The 18,817-nt window shown below is 45.7% G+C and overlaps 1 protein-coding gene across 8 annotated transcripts in view; it reads left to right on the plus strand.

Moving 5' to 3' along the window:
• The first annotated feature begins 7,686 nt into the window (after window positions 1-7,686).
• Ddhd1 (DDHD domain containing 1) overlaps window positions 7,687-18,817 on the plus strand; it is a 69,765-nt gene continuing 58,634 nt past the window's right edge. For all 8 annotated transcript variants that reach the window (XM_029468895.2, XM_029468896.2, XM_029468897.2 and 5 more), the window contains exon 1: window positions 7,687-8,597. In XM_029468895.2, coding sequence (XP_029324755.1) covers window positions 7,811-8,597 — 787 coding nt within the window. In that variant the 5' untranslated portion in view covers window positions 7,687-7,810. The remainder of the gene's footprint in view (window positions 8,598-18,817) is intronic.

Consider the following 18,817-nt stretch of genomic DNA (forward strand, 5'->3'; position numbering starts at 1 on the left):
TCTCCTTCCTACTTCATTCTGCTCTGCGGTTAGAATGTGGACTTCTACACATGCTCATGATATTTATATTGTACCATTCTCATTTACATATATAAAAGTTCCCAAAGCAAAATTCCCCCCAGTAACTATTAAGTTCGACTAGTCCTTGCAAATGTACATCTACTGCTTGCAACTGGGTGAATGTGACCCTTCCCTCTCCCACCCATCCCCCCCCCCACACACACACAAAATCATATCCACCTGGAAACTCAGCATGGTACTTTATTTGAAAACAGTCTTGTAGATGTAATTGCCTAAGATGGTGTGATATTAGAAGTCCTGAACCCAATGACTGAGGAGGTCCTTGTGAGAAGAGAGATTCAGTGAGATGGCTCAGCAGCTAATGGTACTTGCTGTAAACCTTTGACCTGACTTCTATCCCCAGGACCCACATGGTGGGAGGAGAAAACTCTCACAAGTTGCCCTGTGACCTCCACACGTGCTATATATAGCACATCCATGCTCCACCCCCACATACACAAAAAATAAAAATATAATTTAAAAATGTTAATGAACACAATAGACCATGTGAGAGCAGAGGCCCAGCCTGGAGGAACGCAGCCGTGAACCAAGCAATGCAAACTACACATGCAGTGTTTCAACCACCGGAAACTAGACACGATGCGCAACAACTTCTGTGAGGAACCAGCCCTGGTGGAGCCTTCATTTGGAATTTCTAGTCCCTAGAACCGCAAGGAAATAAGGTGACGTTTCAAGCCACGCAGCTTGCAGAAATTTCTAATAGCAGTCCCCCAAATGGATAAGCTGTCCTCTACTCCATCCTTCAACTGTGTCTCGATTATTTGTGGTTTCTCGCTTCCAACTTTATGTGACAGTTTCAATGTATCTCTTTTTCTCACTGAAACTCACCTTGAGGCTTTGCTCTTTAGTACAATGCCTTGAGTCCTCAAAGTGAGAAGACAGGCAGTGGGACCTTTAAGAGGTCATCAGGTCACTCCCCTGAAGCAACTGACAAAGATTCCAGTTTACCATTAATCCGGAGCAAACGAGAGAGCGTGAGCACGCCACCTCCTTGCCGCCTCTCCTAGACACATGGTCCTTCCCGAAGCGCAGCTTCCCTTTCCATGACCTGAGGTCAGCACCAGAAACTGTGAAAACCCTGGTACCACGTTGCTGGACTTTCCTTTTTTTTTTTTTTAAGTCTGAATCAAAATAAATGTCTTCCTTTGGAAATTATTTGGTCTTGGACACTACGCTCTACAAACAGAAAATGATGAAGATGGCTAAGTAGAGGTATGACTGATCCGAGTTTATAATTCTTACCCTGGGAGAGTGACATCCCTCCTAATCCTCTGGAGAACTGTAAGCACTTGGTGATTAAGACTTAGTTTCAACTGCAAGTTCTAACCTTAAAAGACAATGACCCGGTGTGTTTCAAATGTAGGTTTGAAACGTAGGCCACGACCTCCCATTTCCTATATTTAAAATACAGGTTGTTGAACCTTTAAGTTTTTAGAGAACTCTGCATTCCTGACCACTCCCCCATCATATAACCTCTATAATTTATCTACTCATGTCTATACAGTACTGTTCAGAAGCCAATGGGAGAGATATGGCTTTACAGGTTTATAAGCCTAGACTATTTTGCTCAGGTTGCAACCTTAAGATTTTAAATCTTTTTTAAAAAATTTTTTATTAGATATTTTCTTCATTTACATTTCAAATGCTATCCCCAAAAGTCCCCTATACCCTCCCCCAGCCCTGCAGCCCTGCTCCCCTACCCACTCACTCCAATTTCTTGGCCCTGTCGTTCCCCAAGATTTTAAATCTTGACATACAGATAAACTTACTTCCTCAAACAGTAGCTGTAAAAACAGCAACTGTGTTCTGCAATGTAAAATCTTAGCAAATGACTCAGAGAGTTCCCGCTAGACATCCCATCAGAACATACAATCCATTCAGGGTTTATTGAAAATCAGAATAAAATATACAGGTTCAATCTCTCTCAGCACAATATTATGTTAATTTCTCATTATGAAAGGCTCACGAGTCACATATTATATACTTTTAAAATCATTTACCTCTGGGGTGAGGTAGAAAGGGAAAAAACAAACCCCACAGCACAACAGAAGCGATCAAACACATCTGCAGACTTTCAACTAAGGCCTAACTCATGTTTAATATCGAAAGGACAAGGCTTTACCAAACCCTCCTTTTCTGTATTAAAAAGGAGAGCCAGCGAGTATTTTGTAGTTGTCGCATGTTATATATACATCAAATATTGTATTAATTTGATTAATTTGTATTTCTGTTATATATATATATATATATATATATATATATATATATATATATATACATATCTTCAATACAACTTAAGTCTCTGTTTTATGTTGTTTGAAGTATTTTTGTGAGGTTTATAGTTCTGTGGATAGCCCTTTAACAAATTTTGTGAATAAATGCATTTCAGAATTTCACATTTATTTGAGTTATACATATATATATGTGTATATGTATATATACATACATATACATACATACACATATATAAACAGAAGCACTACACAAATATCTGTTGAATGGCTAGATGGAAGGATGAATCACCTTATTCATTATGTGTTCCCAGGTCACTTCACCTGTAGTTTGGTTTTCTCTGTCGATCTGTGTTTGGAGAGAATGGCTCTTTGCAGTACCATGTGGTTCTGTGCAGCGCCACACAGCTCTGTGTAGCACCACACACACCCTCACCTCACAGCCACATTCCTCTTCAGAATTAACAAGGTGCCACTATGTCTGCTCGTCTTCAGTTTGAGTATTTTCAAAGATAACTGTATTTGTATTTGTGTGTTTCTGTGTGAACATGCACACTGACGGCTGAAGAGGGCATTGGATTCCCGAGAACTGGAGTTACAGGTGGGTTTGACCCAGCATCTGGGTGCTGGGAATCAAACTCCAGGCCTCTGAAAGAGCAGCAAATGGTCTTAAGGGCTGAGCTGAGCCATCTCTCCAGTTCCACCATTATGTGTTTATTGGGAGATACCTGGGCTTCAAGTCCTTCACTGTGGAGCAGTGACTCTCAGCCTTCCTATTTGCTGCGACCCTTTAATACAGTTCATCTTGTGGTGACCCTGACCATAACGTTATTTTCGTTGCCACTTCATAGCTGTAATTTTGCTGCTATTACGCATTGTAATGTAAACGTCTGATATGTGACCCCTAAAGGAGTTGTGACTCACAGGTTGAGAAACACTGCTGTAAAGCCTAGCAGAGAAGCCTTTGAACTTAGGGGAACACCTGGTGTGTCTGCAACTTCTCTGTTTAAATCTAGAGTGTGGTTGTATTTGGTCAGTGTCCTAAAATGCACCTCCACTTTAAAAAATGGAGAAATGCCGGTCCAAAAATTAAACAGTAAAGTTCAAATGTAGCCAGCTTATTAAACAGAGATACAGCAGATTGCACACGTCATGTCATACGTCTGGATGTAGCCATTTCAAATGTGAGTGTAGGGTATTAACTCAAAATAAGTGATCTGACATCAGGTTATTCTCATATTTTCTACAGGTAAAAGCAGATTAAAGTGAAAAGGAGAAACAAGGTTGACGAGAAATGGAGCCATATAACTTCTGAGAGGCAGCAAAGGAAGGTGGTCTTTCTTGCCAGATAACCCCAGCCAGGAGCATCATGGGAAGGGAGGTGTTAGGAGGAGCTGTTGGCACTGGGCTGTGTTTCTTTAGTAGTAGATAGGAAAAGGCCAGTTGTTCTTTCCCCTGCTGAGGCTCCCTCGGCTTGGATTTAAAACCACCTGGCTCTCACAGACTCACAAATGCCAGACGTTTGAATCAATCATGCCCGATTTCCTTATGTGAAAGAGGCCTGGTTGGGTAATTATTAAAATGCAATAGGATGTGTTGCATAATGCCCGGCAGAAAGAGCTGTATCCATTAGCGTATTAATGATGTACAGGACTGAAGGTCTACTTGACTCCTGTTCTTGCTGGTAAGGAATGGAAGGCATGCTAGACCCATTATCCACCTGAGAGAACCTATCTGAAAGAAATTCAAGATTCCAGCAGGAAGCCTTAGATAAGGGAAGGCCTTTTAAAGCAGAATTGAGAGTTGAGAAGAGCAGCATCAAAACCTTCGCCTTGCTGTGGCTAGAGAATAAAAAGGAAATAAACGCATGCAGTCATATACAATGTGCTATCTTCAAATGTCTTCTCCTCACTGTCAGCCTCTTGCCCAGTGCAAGCTGACCTAGATCTAAGGGGAAGCAGCAGGCTCAATTCCCACAAACATCCAGTGGTATCTCCTCTCCCTGCTGCACTCTGGGGTCAGGAGAGAGCATCAAACACCTTTTTCTTGCCACTTGAATGATACTGAGAAACCAACATCTATGTCAAGAAAAAAATCTGCTACCTAGCCGGGTGGCCTGCATTAGCATACAAATGATAAAAACGTTCATTTAGTACAAGGTAAAATATCATTTGTAAAACAGAAAATGACAGGTGATGGCCTTTAATCCTAGCATTTGGGAGTCAGAGGCAGGCAGATCTCTGAGTTTAAGGCCATCCAGTCTACAAATTGAGTTCCAGGACAGCCAGAGCTGCACAGAGAAACTCCCATCTCTAAAACCAAATGACAAAACAGACAACACAAAAGAAAAGAACAATGATATTCTTTGATAAAAATGATGTCATCTTTAAGAGTTAAAACTGCTAAAAAAAAAAAAAAAAAAAAAGGTTGGAGAGATGGCTCAGCAGTTAAGAGCACTGACTGCTCTTCTGAAGGTCCTGAATTCAAATCCCAGCAACCACATGGTAGCTCACAACCATCTGCAACAAGATCTGAAGCCCTATTCTGGAATATCTGAAGACAGCTACAGTGTACATAAATATAATAAATAATCTTTTTTTAAAAAAAAACTGCTAAAAAAAAGCAAACAAAACAAAACCACAACTGATTATTAGCATGGAAATACTTGGACTACATCCTGCCAAGAAATGGGAAGACATTTTAAATGTCTTGATTAAAAAGGAAGGAAGGAAGGAAGGAAGGAAGGAAGGAAGGAAAGGGAAGGGAAGGGAAGGGAAGGGAAGGGAAGGGAAGGGAAGGGAAGGGAAGGGAAGGGAAGGGAAGGGAAGGGAAGGGAAGGGAAGGGAAGGGAAGGGAAGGGAAGGGAGGGAGGGAGGGAGGGAGGGAGGGAGGGAGGGAGGGAAAGGACATGGCTGCTCTTAGGTATGGTGGAGGAGGAAGTTTATTATAGATACGTGGGAGAGCATGTCTATGGCTCTGCTCTCCCACATATCTATGCTCTCCCACATATCTATAAGACAAAGACATCTGGTAGAGTCCAGAGTACCAGGTGACCAGACTGAGCAGGGCTGTGTGGGGGAGAGAGAAGACCTGGGTGCTGTAGCTAAGAGGTCAAAAGTACAAAAGAGGCAAATGTACAAAAGTACAAAATGGTTGGATTATACAGGGAAACGGCACCTGGGTAAGGGCAGCCTGGCCCCTGGGCTGGAGAGTTCTGGGGTAGAAGACAGGGTATGCCAGCCATATCCTGTAACAGGCAGGGACTAAGGGCTGCTGGGAGAACCTGGAGGTCAGGTCTGCTTTGATATTAATAGGCACCGCAGCCATTTGTCCCAGGGTTTGAGACTTGACACTGATATCTATCACTTTTAACTACACTTTAATATAGCCTCTGTGTTTACTTATCCAGATCCCCTCCTAAGCTAGAGGGTCCTTGGTTCTCTTTGGCATCGGAAGCATACAGGAGTGTCTGTACATGGGTAACTATCAGAACAGTGTGGATCAATGCCTCCATGAATAAAACACAGTTCAAAGTTCATACTCGATTTCTTACTCTGCATACTATTAATAGAGACATTGGGGAAGAATTTGGGATGCAGAAACGCAGATGCTTTGTTAATGGGGCTGTCATGTACAAGTGGACAGACTGCTCACTGAGCAAGATTAGCCAGCCAATCCAGTCATCATGGTAGAAGATACCACCTATGTTCCTCTATTTATCATGAACTGCAACAGTATCATCTGCCCATAGAAAGCAGGACCTTCCAACAGATCCCTCCAAAAGCACAGTGCACAACAGAGATGAGCCTGATTGAAATAATGACTTTGAAGGCTCTCTGACAGGTTACATCCTAAGAGCAAGACAACTTGCCCTACTGACCTGTTTCCACAAAGTAAACATTAATAGTGAAGACTGTCCGTTCTTGCTAAGAGCAAGATTGGAGATTGTTTTCCAGCGGTTCTCAAGATAGGATGGGCTTATAAAATGAATTTTTTTTTTCAATTAAGAGAATGGTCTGAGGTAACAGAGTGCCTCAGCTATAAAACAGGATTTCTATGAGGTTACAGCTGACTTTAACCAAACTCATCATTCAGCCACAATCCAAATAATCTCAGCTGGGGCAGCCTGTTCCCCAAAATGAACTGCTTTTTAATAAAACAGATAATTCCAGGAAAGGTACATCATAGACCGACACATAGCTCTATGGCTGCAAGAATTTCATTTCCAAGCCACCCACTTGCCTCTATAAAGGGCCTCAGCTAGCTTACTCCCTTCTAAGACACCCATTTTCCTCCGGAGAGTGTCTTTCTTTCTCTGTTTGAAATAAACTGTCCATCTGTTGAGGTCAGACTCTGGTCTCTGTCTTCTGTCTCTTTACTCTGTCTTGGAAGTCTAACATAACGGAGCCTCCGTGTCTCCCTGAAACCAGGAAGTGAGTTACAGAATCAGAGTTATACTAGAAACGAAAACCAAACCAAACCTCACTGGGAAGGCTTAAAGCCATAGAATTACTAGAGACCGTCCGATGCAGTGATCTCCTACTTATAGCAAGGAATAAGACAAATAGATAAAGGAGATTAAGTGACTTGCCTGGAGATGGCAAAGCTGAGTTTAGAACCTAGGTTCTTTTATTTTCTTTCAGTCTTATAATCTACCACACAAGGCTGGCAAGACCAGTTAGTTATAACCAAGGTACATCGAATGCGCACAGACTGTGGGAAAAGACTAAGACATAGGGACTTGGTTTTCATCCAAGGCCTTACTGCACTACAGAAAGAACAGGAAGCATAAGGACAAGAGGGCAAGCAATCTAAAGAACTGGCACAGTGACTCTAGGACTCCAGTTTTGTAAGTGGGAGTAGTCGTGCCCAGGTGAGCAGCAGGCTTAGAGGTGGAGTGCCTTCTGTATGAATGGGCTGAAGGTTGGGAAAGGGCCAGACCAGGTGACCTAGCAGGTCTTTCGGATGCTGAAAGCAGGCCTAAAGCCAGGAACGTGAGCTAGCAACTTCCAGGGCCCCTCTGGGCATACAGCTGAATCACCCACGGGGCTCATGACCCGAAAATGTAAAGATGAGTGGGCGAGAGCCTCACTGTGGCTGGCATCCAGGGGCGTGGAAGCGAGGGGGGCGGAGCCACTGCGCCGAAAGTCGTGAGGCAGGGGCTCCACGGATGCCGAGACCGCCGCGACCCCGTCTGACCCCCGCTTCCAGGCGCGGAAGACTACGCACAGCTTAGCGCCAAACGGGAGCTCCAGCAGCGTCCTCGGGCCTTCCGGGGAGGCGCGCGCGGCTGGGGGCGGGGCCCCTGTGGCCCCGCCCACGCAGGGCTGCGTAACAATGGGGCGGGCCCCGGAACGGCGCTGCGGTGGCCGGGGGCCGGCGGGGAGGCGGAGTCGCCTCGGCCGCAGCTGCTGCCCTGCTCGGGATTTGAAAGATTATAAAGTCCGGGCCGAGAGGGCGGCGGCGTCGGATGCGCGTGTGGCGGAAGCGCCGGCGGCATGAACTACCCGGGCCGCGGCGCCCCACGGAGCCCCGAGCGTAACGGCCGCGGCGGCGGCGCCTGGGAGCTGGGCTCGGACGCGGCGGGCGTGTTCGGCGGCGGCGGCTGCTGCTTCGAGCACCAGCCGGGCGACAGTGTGCCGCTGTCGCTGCTGCGCGCCGAGCCGCTGCACCTGGCACCGGGCGCCGACGACCTGAGCCACCTGGCTCTGGACCCGTGCCTCAGCGACGAGACCTACGACTTCAGCTCGGCCGAGTCCGGCTCGTCGCTGCGCTACTACAGCGAGGGCGAGAGCGCGGGCGGCGGCAGCTCTTCTTCGCCTCCGCCGCCGCTCGTCGCCCAGAACTCGGGGGGCGGCGGGGCGGCGGGAGGGGGCCCCGGGGACAGGAAGCGCGCCCGGCCCGGCGGCGCAGCCGCCCGGCACCGCTACGAGGTAGTGACGGAGCTGGGCCCCGAGGAGGTGCGCTGGTTCTACAAGGAAGACAAGAAGACCTGGAAGCCCTTCATCGGCTACGACTCTCTGCGCATCGAGCTCGCCTTCCGGACCCTGCTGCAGACCACGGGAGCCCAGGCCCGGGCGGGGGGCCGCGATGGAGACCGGGTGTGCGGCCCAAGCTCCAGCTTCGGGGAGGAAGACGAGGACAGCGCCTGCGGCTTCTGCCCGCGCGCGGTGGGGCCTGAGCCGGAGATGGAGGAGCTGGTGACCATCGAGCCGGTGTGCGTGCGCGGCGGCCTCTACGAGGTGGATGTCACTCAAGGAGAGTGCTACCCGGTGTACTGGAACCGTAAGTGGCTGGCCAGGGGCGGGCCGGGCTCGGCGCGCGCTGGACGGGGTTTGGGGGTTCGGTTGCCCCGCGATGCCTGCCTCGGGTTAGGATGCAGGTTGCGCGGGGTGCCTCGGCAGGTGAAGGGTAAAAGAGCAGACGGCAGCGCCCAAGCTGCTAGCGGGGTCAGGAGGGGAGGATTCCGCCGTGGATTGTGCCTCCTGGGTGAGTGCTGCTGCCATCCCCTGGAGGGTATCCAGGAACGGATCCCCAAGCCAGTAGCTTTAGTTTCTTGACCGTACCAGGGGCTTTGTCCACCTGGATATCTGATTCGGTTTCGTGTCTCCTGAAGCTCCTGTGATTTAAATAACATGTCCTGGAGTGAGTGGAAATGCTTGAGTGTTTTTATGAGAATCAACAGTTCAGTTAAAGACCCGAGAAGAGAAAAGCCCTGGCGGGAAAGGAGAGCTACAGTACGTTATTCCCAGTGGATGTGTTGGGCACAAGAGGAAAGAACTGCAGGAAGTGGCCCTGAGAAGTGGGTGCCTGGCGTCTGTATAGAATGCTCTCGTATCTCTTGGGTCCTTTTTACATATTTTTACTTTTGCTTCTTAACCTAGAAAAATTGCACGACCTCGGTTTTCACATCTGTTAAATGGGACTGTCATAAAGGTCTGAACGATGCTTTAGGCAACACGGGTAGGTTTAAAATCAGAATAAGGAGGAAGGGTAATCCATAATCTGGCGTGGCATGCAGCATTTATTAATATATATGATATGTAGTAGTAACAAGTTATTGGCCATCAATAATTTGTACCATACAGTATTAACTTTATGGGCTTCAGTGCCCTTACTCAAATGTCTTTCCTGATCTTTTGGCCCTCTATACATCTTATTTATTCTGATCTATATTCATTATGTGTATTGATGGCTTAGCTTCCTTTCGGTTTATTTGGTAGCTTCTGGTCAGAGTCCACCACCTTTATCTTTGTACTCATAAAGCAGGTATTCAATGACTTGGTATCGAATTGCATCAGTGATTCTGATAATGCTAAAGCATGCATGCATTAGGCGCAAGTAACTCAGCACATTCCAAATCAGGTATAGGGAGCACAGCAGGAAATGTCTTGCTACTCTTCATGACAATAAAGACGTTCGTTAGTCTTTTAAAGATGAGACTCATGTGGACTCTGTTAGGTCACCTCTTGATTATAAATTCACTGAGGACGGACTTAGTAGTTGTATGTGCTAGCACAGTACCTCTGTGCACATTGTTTGGAAACCCATGTCTTTCAGAGGCTTCCCATCCCGTTTCTTTTTAAATGATCCACACATCACCACGGGTCTTTCCTGCAGATAAAAACACAGAACTTAGTGGACCCAGAAAGCAGGGTCAGAGGGGCTGGAGAGATGGGTCAGCAACGAAGAACACTGAGGGCTCTTCCAGAGGACCCGGGTTCAAATCCCAGCCCCCATGGCAGCTCACATCTGTCTGTAACATCATGGATCTGACACCCTCACACGGACATACATGCAGGCCAAACACCAGTGCACATAAAGTAAAAACAATAAATATCAAAGGGAGCAGGGGAGTGAGAGCACAGAGCATCCTGGGAAGGGAACTGGAGAGTAAAGCTGTCTCTCCTTTAGCTTAGCCTTAGAGTGTTTGGACTAGACTGACAAGTTTAACACCTTACTCTGCTCACAAAGTAATTTTCACTGTGGAGCAAATTGATGTTGACTTTCATCCTACAAGGATGTAGCCTCAGTGTTATTAATGAACTTGACCAAGGTCACGCAGCTAGAAAGTGATGCAGTAAGCAGTAGTGAGGGAACACAGTGCCGTATGTATTTCACCCATCCAAAGGGAAGCACAGGCCACCGTGGATGTAAGACTGAGTCTGCAGGAGTCAGAGGAAGCATGGGGATTAGAGAAAGGGGTTCCTCTCAGTTGGCGCCAGCTTATCCAAGGATACAGAGGCATGGAACTGCAGAGCAGTAGAAGGAATGAAGGCTGCACCTCTGAGGCTCAGGCATCCAATGTGGGTTTGGATCTGACCACCCCAGCAGTGTGGGTGTATGAGGGTTGGCAAGTGGCAGTCTGTCAGGAGCACTGCCCAGGGTGGATGTGCAGCGCTGAGTTTGGACTTTATCCAGCCCGAGATTCTGTATTAGGTGTGATTGGTGCCTGTGCACTGTTGGGTTGGAGATGAGAAAACAGAACATCTTATGTTATAAGTCAGTGATGGTGACAACATAAACCTGAAGGTCACGTGGGCCTCCGCCTCGCCAGTGTTCTTTCCAAAAGCAATTGTTAGGAGGCTAGATATAGCTAATGAATTACTTGTTGTTAATTTGCACACAACAATCGTTTTGTTTTCATTTTAGTTTTTCTGACCAGCTCTTCACAGTATACAGCCCTGTGGGTGTTCAAGGGCACCTTATAATCTAGTGGCTCTCAACCTTCCTAATGCTGTACCCCATTAATAGAGTTCTTCATGTTGTGGTGACCCCCCAGTCGTAAAATTGTTGTCACTGCTAGCTCATAACTGTAATATTTGCTACGATGGTGAATCGCAATGTAAATATCTGACATTTCTGTTGGTCTCAGGCAATCACTGTGAAAGGGTTCTTTGATCCGCAAATGGGTCACGACCCACAGGTTAACAACCACTGGTCTAGTGTGCAAACACAATAGCAGGTCTTCAGGGGTCCTCTTAAGTGTCTGTGTCTTGTGTGGCTTTACTTGAATTAGTTTCGTACGTTTTCACACCATTTGAGGGGAAGAGCATACCCAGTATGGTGGTCGCAGCCTTGCCCCAAATGACGGAACCTAACAATCCTGTGTAGTTTTTTACCTCTCCCATTGTATTTCCCCCCTTTGCCCTTTGGGAAACTCTGAATGGTGGGTAATGAAAGGTTTTTTAAAGAAAAAGAAAAATCAATAAGGACCTCCTAGTACAGTACTAGATGTCTGTCTGTCTGTCTGTTGGCCGTTTAGGTTTTGTGGCCTGATTTAACCCACTGTTTCTTGGCATTATGGAGAATGAGCTAGCTCTGTCCAATGTAAAGGAAAGGTGTTAATTTACAGTTCTTTTCTGAACTTTTATCTATAGACAGTATTTCAACCACTGGGGCATCTGTCAATCAGACAGGGGATGGCATTTGTCTTCTACAGATAGGAAGTTCATACAGATGAAAAAAAGCCAGCTGTGGGACATTAATATCATCCACTCAGATGCTTTTATGACTGCATGTGCACATTGCAGATAAAAGCTGATCATTGCTGAGCACTGGCTGGGTGACCGCCCTTCTTCCCACTGTCCCTTCGAAGCTGCTTGTTTTGAGAATTATCATCTGTGACTTAGTAGAGGGGTACTTGCACACACAGGACTCTGCTGGTTGTATATGGATCTCAAAAAGCTATGTACCTAACAAAGATTAAAACACTGCGTTGCAAGTACATTGCTGGCCTTGTCCTCATCAGAGGTGACAAAATAATCTGAAAAGACTATTGGCAAGAAAGTGGCCAAAGAATTTAGTCACACACTGATTGGAAGACATCTGGAACTGGAGATGTTTCATGAGCTTCAAATAGTGTCTTTTCTGTATCGTGGTACTGCTGTGTACAGTATGCACTGGAGAGTGTATACTTTTTACTCATTGAACAAATTATTTAATTGGCCATGTTTTTTTCCTGTGGATGTGTAGTTTCCAGAAGCAGTCAGCTCCTAGCCACCGGTTTCTCCTCCACCTCTGGTTCTAGTACCATTGTTATGATGGGTTTTACTTCTGTCAAATACTTCAAAAATTAGTCTGTTATCTTCATGGATGTTAAATGAAAGGGGCATTACATTACTGACAAAACAGGATTTTAAAAATCCTGATTTTTTTCCCCTCAAATAATGTTTATTAATTTAGCATAAATGTAGCTGATTCAAGAGTGAAGAGTAGTCGTCTGTATGGCGTAGGGTGTCATGAGAGACTGTGACAAAGTCCAAGGGGGTTCTAGGCACTCTTCCTTGATCAGTTTCTGCCTCCAAAACAGGATTGTAAGGGGTTTAAATACCCCCTACAATATTAGTATCAATTATTATTATTATTGATTATTATGGTCATACTAATATACCTAACCCTGAGACAGTGCTGAAGAATTTCTCCAAAAATCGAGATTAAAAAGCCTCCATGGGCACACATTTACAGGTCCTGGTTTGCCTTGTGACTTACAGACCCATTCCAGGTCTACTTTGGGATGCTTTGTCAGTGACTCACTAGAGCAGCACACACAGGGTGTTACTGGCTGCTGCCATAAGGGGGAGTGGGGGGGCCAGGACCTGCCGCTCTGATCACGGCCTAGTCTAGACCTCTGTTAATCTTTGCTGTTAGTTAAAAAACAAGTCTTGTCATATCATTTATTGGGTTGCCTTGTTTCTGTGTGGCATGAATGTTTGTTTGTTATGCAAGTGCTTTATGTAAATGTTCAGGATGGATGGCTCCCCTCCTCTTTCTTCATGTACTGTTTTATTATAAAAGACACTTTGTGCTCTTTCCTCTTCTAGAATTTATTTCCTGGATCTTTTATTTCTCCACCAATGCCTGTGTTTTGTGTTTGGTTGAGGCCTTTTATGTCCCTTTTTGTAGAGAACAAGAAGAGATTGCATGTGTATCCTCAGCAGGTGATAGACACTAAGAGGAGGTTCTGAGGGAGGGAGCAGAGACGCCACAAGCATCCTGAGGTGGAGATTGCTAGCCAGAGGCATCGAAAGGAGTGCAGACAGCCTGTATGTATGCACTTGAACCATGACTGTGCATGGTGCCCGTAGAAGTCAGAAGAGCGCGGTATCAGATCCCCATAGAACTGGAGTTAACATGGCTGCAAATCACTGGATGGGTGCTGGGATTCAGATCCAGGTCCCCTGGAAGAACAGCCAGTGCTCTTAACTTCTGGCCATTGCTCCCACACCCCACTTCTAGTTCTGCATAGTCTGTTGAGACTGAGAACATACATAGACATTTCCAATATGCCAACATTAGGACACAAGTGAAATGTCAGATAGTAACAAGCCAGTATTGACTGTGTCCGAGAATTGTGCACACAGAACGGATGTCATGGTAGCAGCACATCTCTCTTATGCACTACTTTCCACTTCTCACGTCCGGTAATGTTTTCCTAAAGTCTGAGTAAGCCCCGTCGAAATATCTTTATTATTTTGAGGTTAACTCTGTAAGCGACCACAGGAGCCAGGGCAGCCTTTGGAAATTGTATCGCTGTCGGTACTTTTCTTACCCCATAGCCTGAGATCCCTGAGAATTCTGGGGAAATAGAACTAAACTTCCTCTGAGTGGTAGGTGGCATTTCTGGAGTGTTTGCTTGTTTGGTTTGGTTTGATCTTTGTTGCTGTTTTTGAGATAGAGTTTCTTTGTGTAGCCTGAGCTACCCTGGAACTAGCTCTACAGACCAGGCTCTGCTCTGCCTCTCAAATGCTGGGATTGAAGGCCTATGCCACCATGGCTAGACAACATTTCTGCATACTTGTAAACTAAGCTTTTATGTGCTTGGATGTAGTTTTTACTACTGTGTGAGTAGAAATCTGTATTACTGTTTCTCCCTTGGCTATATCATGGACCATTGTTTTATCATTGGTACAGTCTCACCCTTGACTCATGGTACAGGACTAAGGACTGGGTGAACTCTACTAAAACCCACATCTTCTGTTTCTGAACCCTGTGCCATGGGGTGAACTGCTCATCGACTTCCACTGGTGCAGTGACAACAGAGGTGGACGGAGTCTCAGCCTCAGGATGGAAGTAATTAGATGAGTCCCACCCTTGGGTTTTACTGTTACAGGTGGCCAACATTCACTTCATATTTTACTGAAAGAATCCATTATTTCTATAGAATTGCTTTTAGCTAAGCCCAGAGTCTACCTGGTTCAAGTTGCTCAACACCTAATTTTTTACATAATATTTTTATTTATTCTGTGTGAATTTTATGCATGAATACAGTGTATTTTGGCCATATCATCTACTCTGCCTCCAGTGCCTTCCAGATATATCCTTCCAACTTCGTGTCCTCCTTATCTTTATGATCTATTAAATCCAGTTAGTGTTGCCCAGAAGTGCATGGGTTAGCCCTCCAGTGGTGCACTGTCACCCTACTAGTGGCTGTACCACTGAAAGAATGATGGCACCCCTCCCTGGCAGCCATCTGCTTCCTCCCTTGCTTTCTGAGACAGTTTTTCACCTATCCTGTCTTATTTGCCATCTAGATTGGCTGGACAGTGAGCCCTGGGCATCCTCCTTTCTCTGCCTCCCCAAGGCTGCAATTACAGGCAGATGCCACGTTCTCCCACTTTACATGTGGGTTCAGGGATCTGAACTCAGTCCTCATGCTTGCACTCGGGCAAGCCATTTCCTGCACCCCAAAACCATCATTTTAATATCAAGTATATTTAACCTTGCTCCAAGTTTGTTTATGAGTTAGAAAAAGCCTTTGCTTCGGATTCAAAGGACAATCCTCGGAAGGAGTCTACTTCACAGTAAACCAGTGCGGGTAGCACTCGGCCTAGAGATAGTGAGTGAAGCTGCTCAAGCATGTGTAGGAGCACCTATGGACACCGGACAGCTTGACTGTCCCTGTTGAAATGAGCCTTTGTTGTAGACTTATCCCTAAGTAAGACAAATGTAATGTTCCTAAATTACTGAACAGCGGCTAGAGACAGCTCAGCAGTTAAAAACATTAACTGCTCTAGCAAAGGGCCAGGTTAAATTCCTACCACACACTTGGCAGCTCAAACCATCTGTAATTTCATTTCCAAGACTGTGTTGTCCTCTTCTGGTTTCTGTGAGCACCATGCAGGCACATGGTACATACACAAATATCAGACAAAATACTCACATGCAGAAAATAAATAAGCCTTCATGAATCTGTGAACAGATACCTGCCTTTCCCCAACATCCTCACTTCACAACCAACCACCCATACATTTCTTATCTAAGATTAACACATTCCTGGTGTTTTTCTCTTTGCCTTTCATTGGGAAAGAACTTGAGCTCTACTGCTATTGTTGCTTGATGATACTGGGAATTGAACCCAGAGCCATTCGTGCCAGGTAAGCACCCTGTTACTATGTTTGCAGGTGTGTGTGTGTGTGTTTATTTATTCATGTGTGTGTATGCACATATGTGTTCATACACGTGGAAACTAGAGGACATCTAGTCTAGTGTTATCTGTCAAGCACTGTCCACCTTGGTTTTTGAGACGGGATGGGACATGGAGCAGAGCAGGATGACTAAGTGAGCCCCAGGGATCTACCTGACTCCACACAAAGATAGATGGAAAATAAGGAGTGAGCTGCATCATCTAGGACACTTCTGTGTAACCCTGCCTTGTGTGCAGTGAATGCCTAGCACTGTACTGCAGGATGGACTTGCTTGGAATTCTGATTACCTGATTGGATTCTGTCTGGAAGAAAGACCTCTGGCCCATCCAAGCAGATGACTATGCACACACAGCAGTGGGCTGGTTTAAAGCCCACTCCTTTCATCGCATGGCAGCCCCATAGTTTCATCCTTGCCGCCTCTACCTCAGTTCCCACTGCCTTTTCTAGAGAAAAGCTGCATTGTCTAGCCCTTAAAATTAAGACTGAAGAGCCACTGAAGCCAGCTCTGCCATGGGCTTGTCTGTGTGACTGTAGGTAACTTGGGTTATCTGTGTCTTTGTTTCTCCCATGGAGTGTGGACAGTGTCATCTGCCTCTCAGCAGAGCAGTGGATGTGTAAAAATTCCCCGCCTTCCTGCCATTCTCTTTCTGAGTTTGTACACTGCTGACATTCTTGGCTCCCTTGATCTAGAGTCTCTTTGCTGGTGTGATATTTTCTTGGCCTGTTGTTTTGATAATCACCTCTTAAGTAGGCAGAGCCCTAGCGTCCCCATAACTGTTGCCTGACCCTGAAAGAAGCTGTGGTTTCTGAGTGATCACTCAGACCCCTGAAAAGGGTAAGCTGTCTTGAGTCTTCCCGACTTGGACCTCAGAGAAGTGCCTCCTCAGCCTGTCTCCTGCAGTCTGCCACCTGTGTGTGTGTGTTGGGGCAGAGTGGGGTCTTTTTTTTTTTTTAATATGCACTCTAAAACCCTGAGCATCTGCTTCTGAGAGACCGACTCTACCCCCAAAGCTCATTCAGGTCCTTTCCACCACCTTCTGAGATTTGGATACAGTAGAAAACTTTAAAAGACTGTTCAGTTTTCAGTTGAGGTGGAGTCAGGAATGCCCCTGTTTTTCTGCCGTGTTAGCGAAATAAATGGCTCATAACCATCACTTTTACAGTGGAGACCTCAGCCTGGAAGCTTCCCAGGATTCCTCTAGCTGACCTCTAGCTGAGCCGGCAGGTACCAACAGCAGTAACTAACATTGGGTTCTGGCATCTAGTAGACGAGCTTGAAATAATCTTGAATATACCCTTAAAGGATTTGAGACAGCCACCTCTTTCCAACAAACCCACTGGGCAGGCTCAGAGAACTGGTCTTTGTTGTCCCATTTCTTTAGTTAAATCCTTGATTTACTCTAGTTACATGACTTTGAACAAGTTACGACCTGTGGCCTAGTTTTGTTTTTGTAAATGGGGATCATTCCTGTGTCAGGAGATTCAGAGGAAACATAAGTCGAGTTCTTGCATGGCTGAGTGAGTGGTGATTGCTCTGGCTAAGGCAGACTAGTGTCATTATTATTATTATTATTATTATTATTATTATTATTATTATTGTGTGTGTCATTACCTGAAAGCCTTGTCTCTGGAAATTAAAAGTGATGGGACAGGCCTGTTTCTTTGTGGAATAGAGGTGTGGGGAGCTATATCTCCATAAACACTCCTTTGGCTCACACTTGACGACACTCACACATTTGTGAACACGCACCCATCTTGAGCTCGTCATCACCAGAAAGTTGAAGGAGTCGCACTGAAGCTCAGTACCAAGGGCCCTCCTATCACCAGGAGCGGTGAAGACTTGAGTCTGCACTGCCTGTGTGGGGTCCATCTCCAGAGTCTTGTGTTAGACTAGTAGCTTGCAAAGCTCTGGAGCCTAGCAATTGGGAAGACTGTTAAAGATACAGATTCAAGTCTCATCCCTGGGGCTCTGATTGAAGAGATCCGAGGGAGGGCCTAAGAGGTTCAGTAAGATTCCTGAACTGATACCATGCAGGAGTGTTTTCATCACGTGCGCGACTGTGCTTCATAGATGCCTCGTCTTTCGAGTCTTCAAGTACACTCAGAGAATTGCCAGTTCAGTTAGTTATAGGTTGCATTTGCAAAGGTTCAAGCCTATAGGTTGGCATCTTCTAGACTGTCCACCTACCTATTTCTGTTATTTCTTGGGTGAGAGGAGAAAGGAACCACAGTTGCATAGACGGTACCCACCCTTCAGCTGTCCTTTTACTCTCCAACTCCACCCTTCCGAGTATAGAGACCCATAGCTGTAAGATTCTATGCAGCTCGGGCAGAATTACACACCATTGACGGGAAGGTGCAGGTGGGAATGGCCTCTCTATGAGGGGAGGGCAACAGGCCCCATGTTGAGAGTCTTCTGTAAACAGCCATGGTTGCTGTGATGCTGTGGTGGTGGCTGCAGTGCCTGGGCACACCATTCTGCAACACTGTGTCACTCTGGTGCTGACTTGTTGATGTGTATGGTTTCTGATAAGAAGCTTGCATTATTAGCTTAGCGTAGGTCATCAGTCAGTCATCTTTCATTCTCCTGCTCCTTTCCCCCCATCCCCCCCTCCCCTGATGGCTTTCAACAACGCGATTATATTGTACCTTGGTTTTCTTCATATTACACTCATTTTACATATTACATTTACATAAGATTTGTTGAAGTTTTGGTAACTGGACTTATGGTTTTAAATTAGTAAAACATTTGGGTTTTCCCCCCAAATTATGATTGTAATTGTTCTCTTCACAGCTTGACGTGGAATCTGCTGTTGGATGGGCCACTGTCACAGCTCTGCATTGATCCCCTCACTAGCCCTGGCTCTTCCTTTCAGTGGGTTTCTCATGTTCCTATGATCACTGCCAGGTTTATATTTTGAGCATGAAGAAATTTCACTGGTCTTCTGCAACTGCTTTCAACAATTCGTAATTCAGCTATTTCAATTTTAGCTACTGGTTTCATTTTCTATGTTTTTCATGTGTGATGTATTTCTCTCTTCTGCAAGTCATTTAGGTTTTCCTGTGCTGTGTTTCCTC

The sequence above is a fragment of the Mus caroli genome, unplaced genomic scaffold (genome assembly GCF_978045245.1).
Source record: "Mus caroli unplaced genomic scaffold, Mus_caroli_1 scaffold_12, whole genome shotgun sequence".
Lineage (NCBI taxonomy): Eukaryota > Metazoa > Chordata > Mammalia > Rodentia > Muridae > Mus > Mus caroli.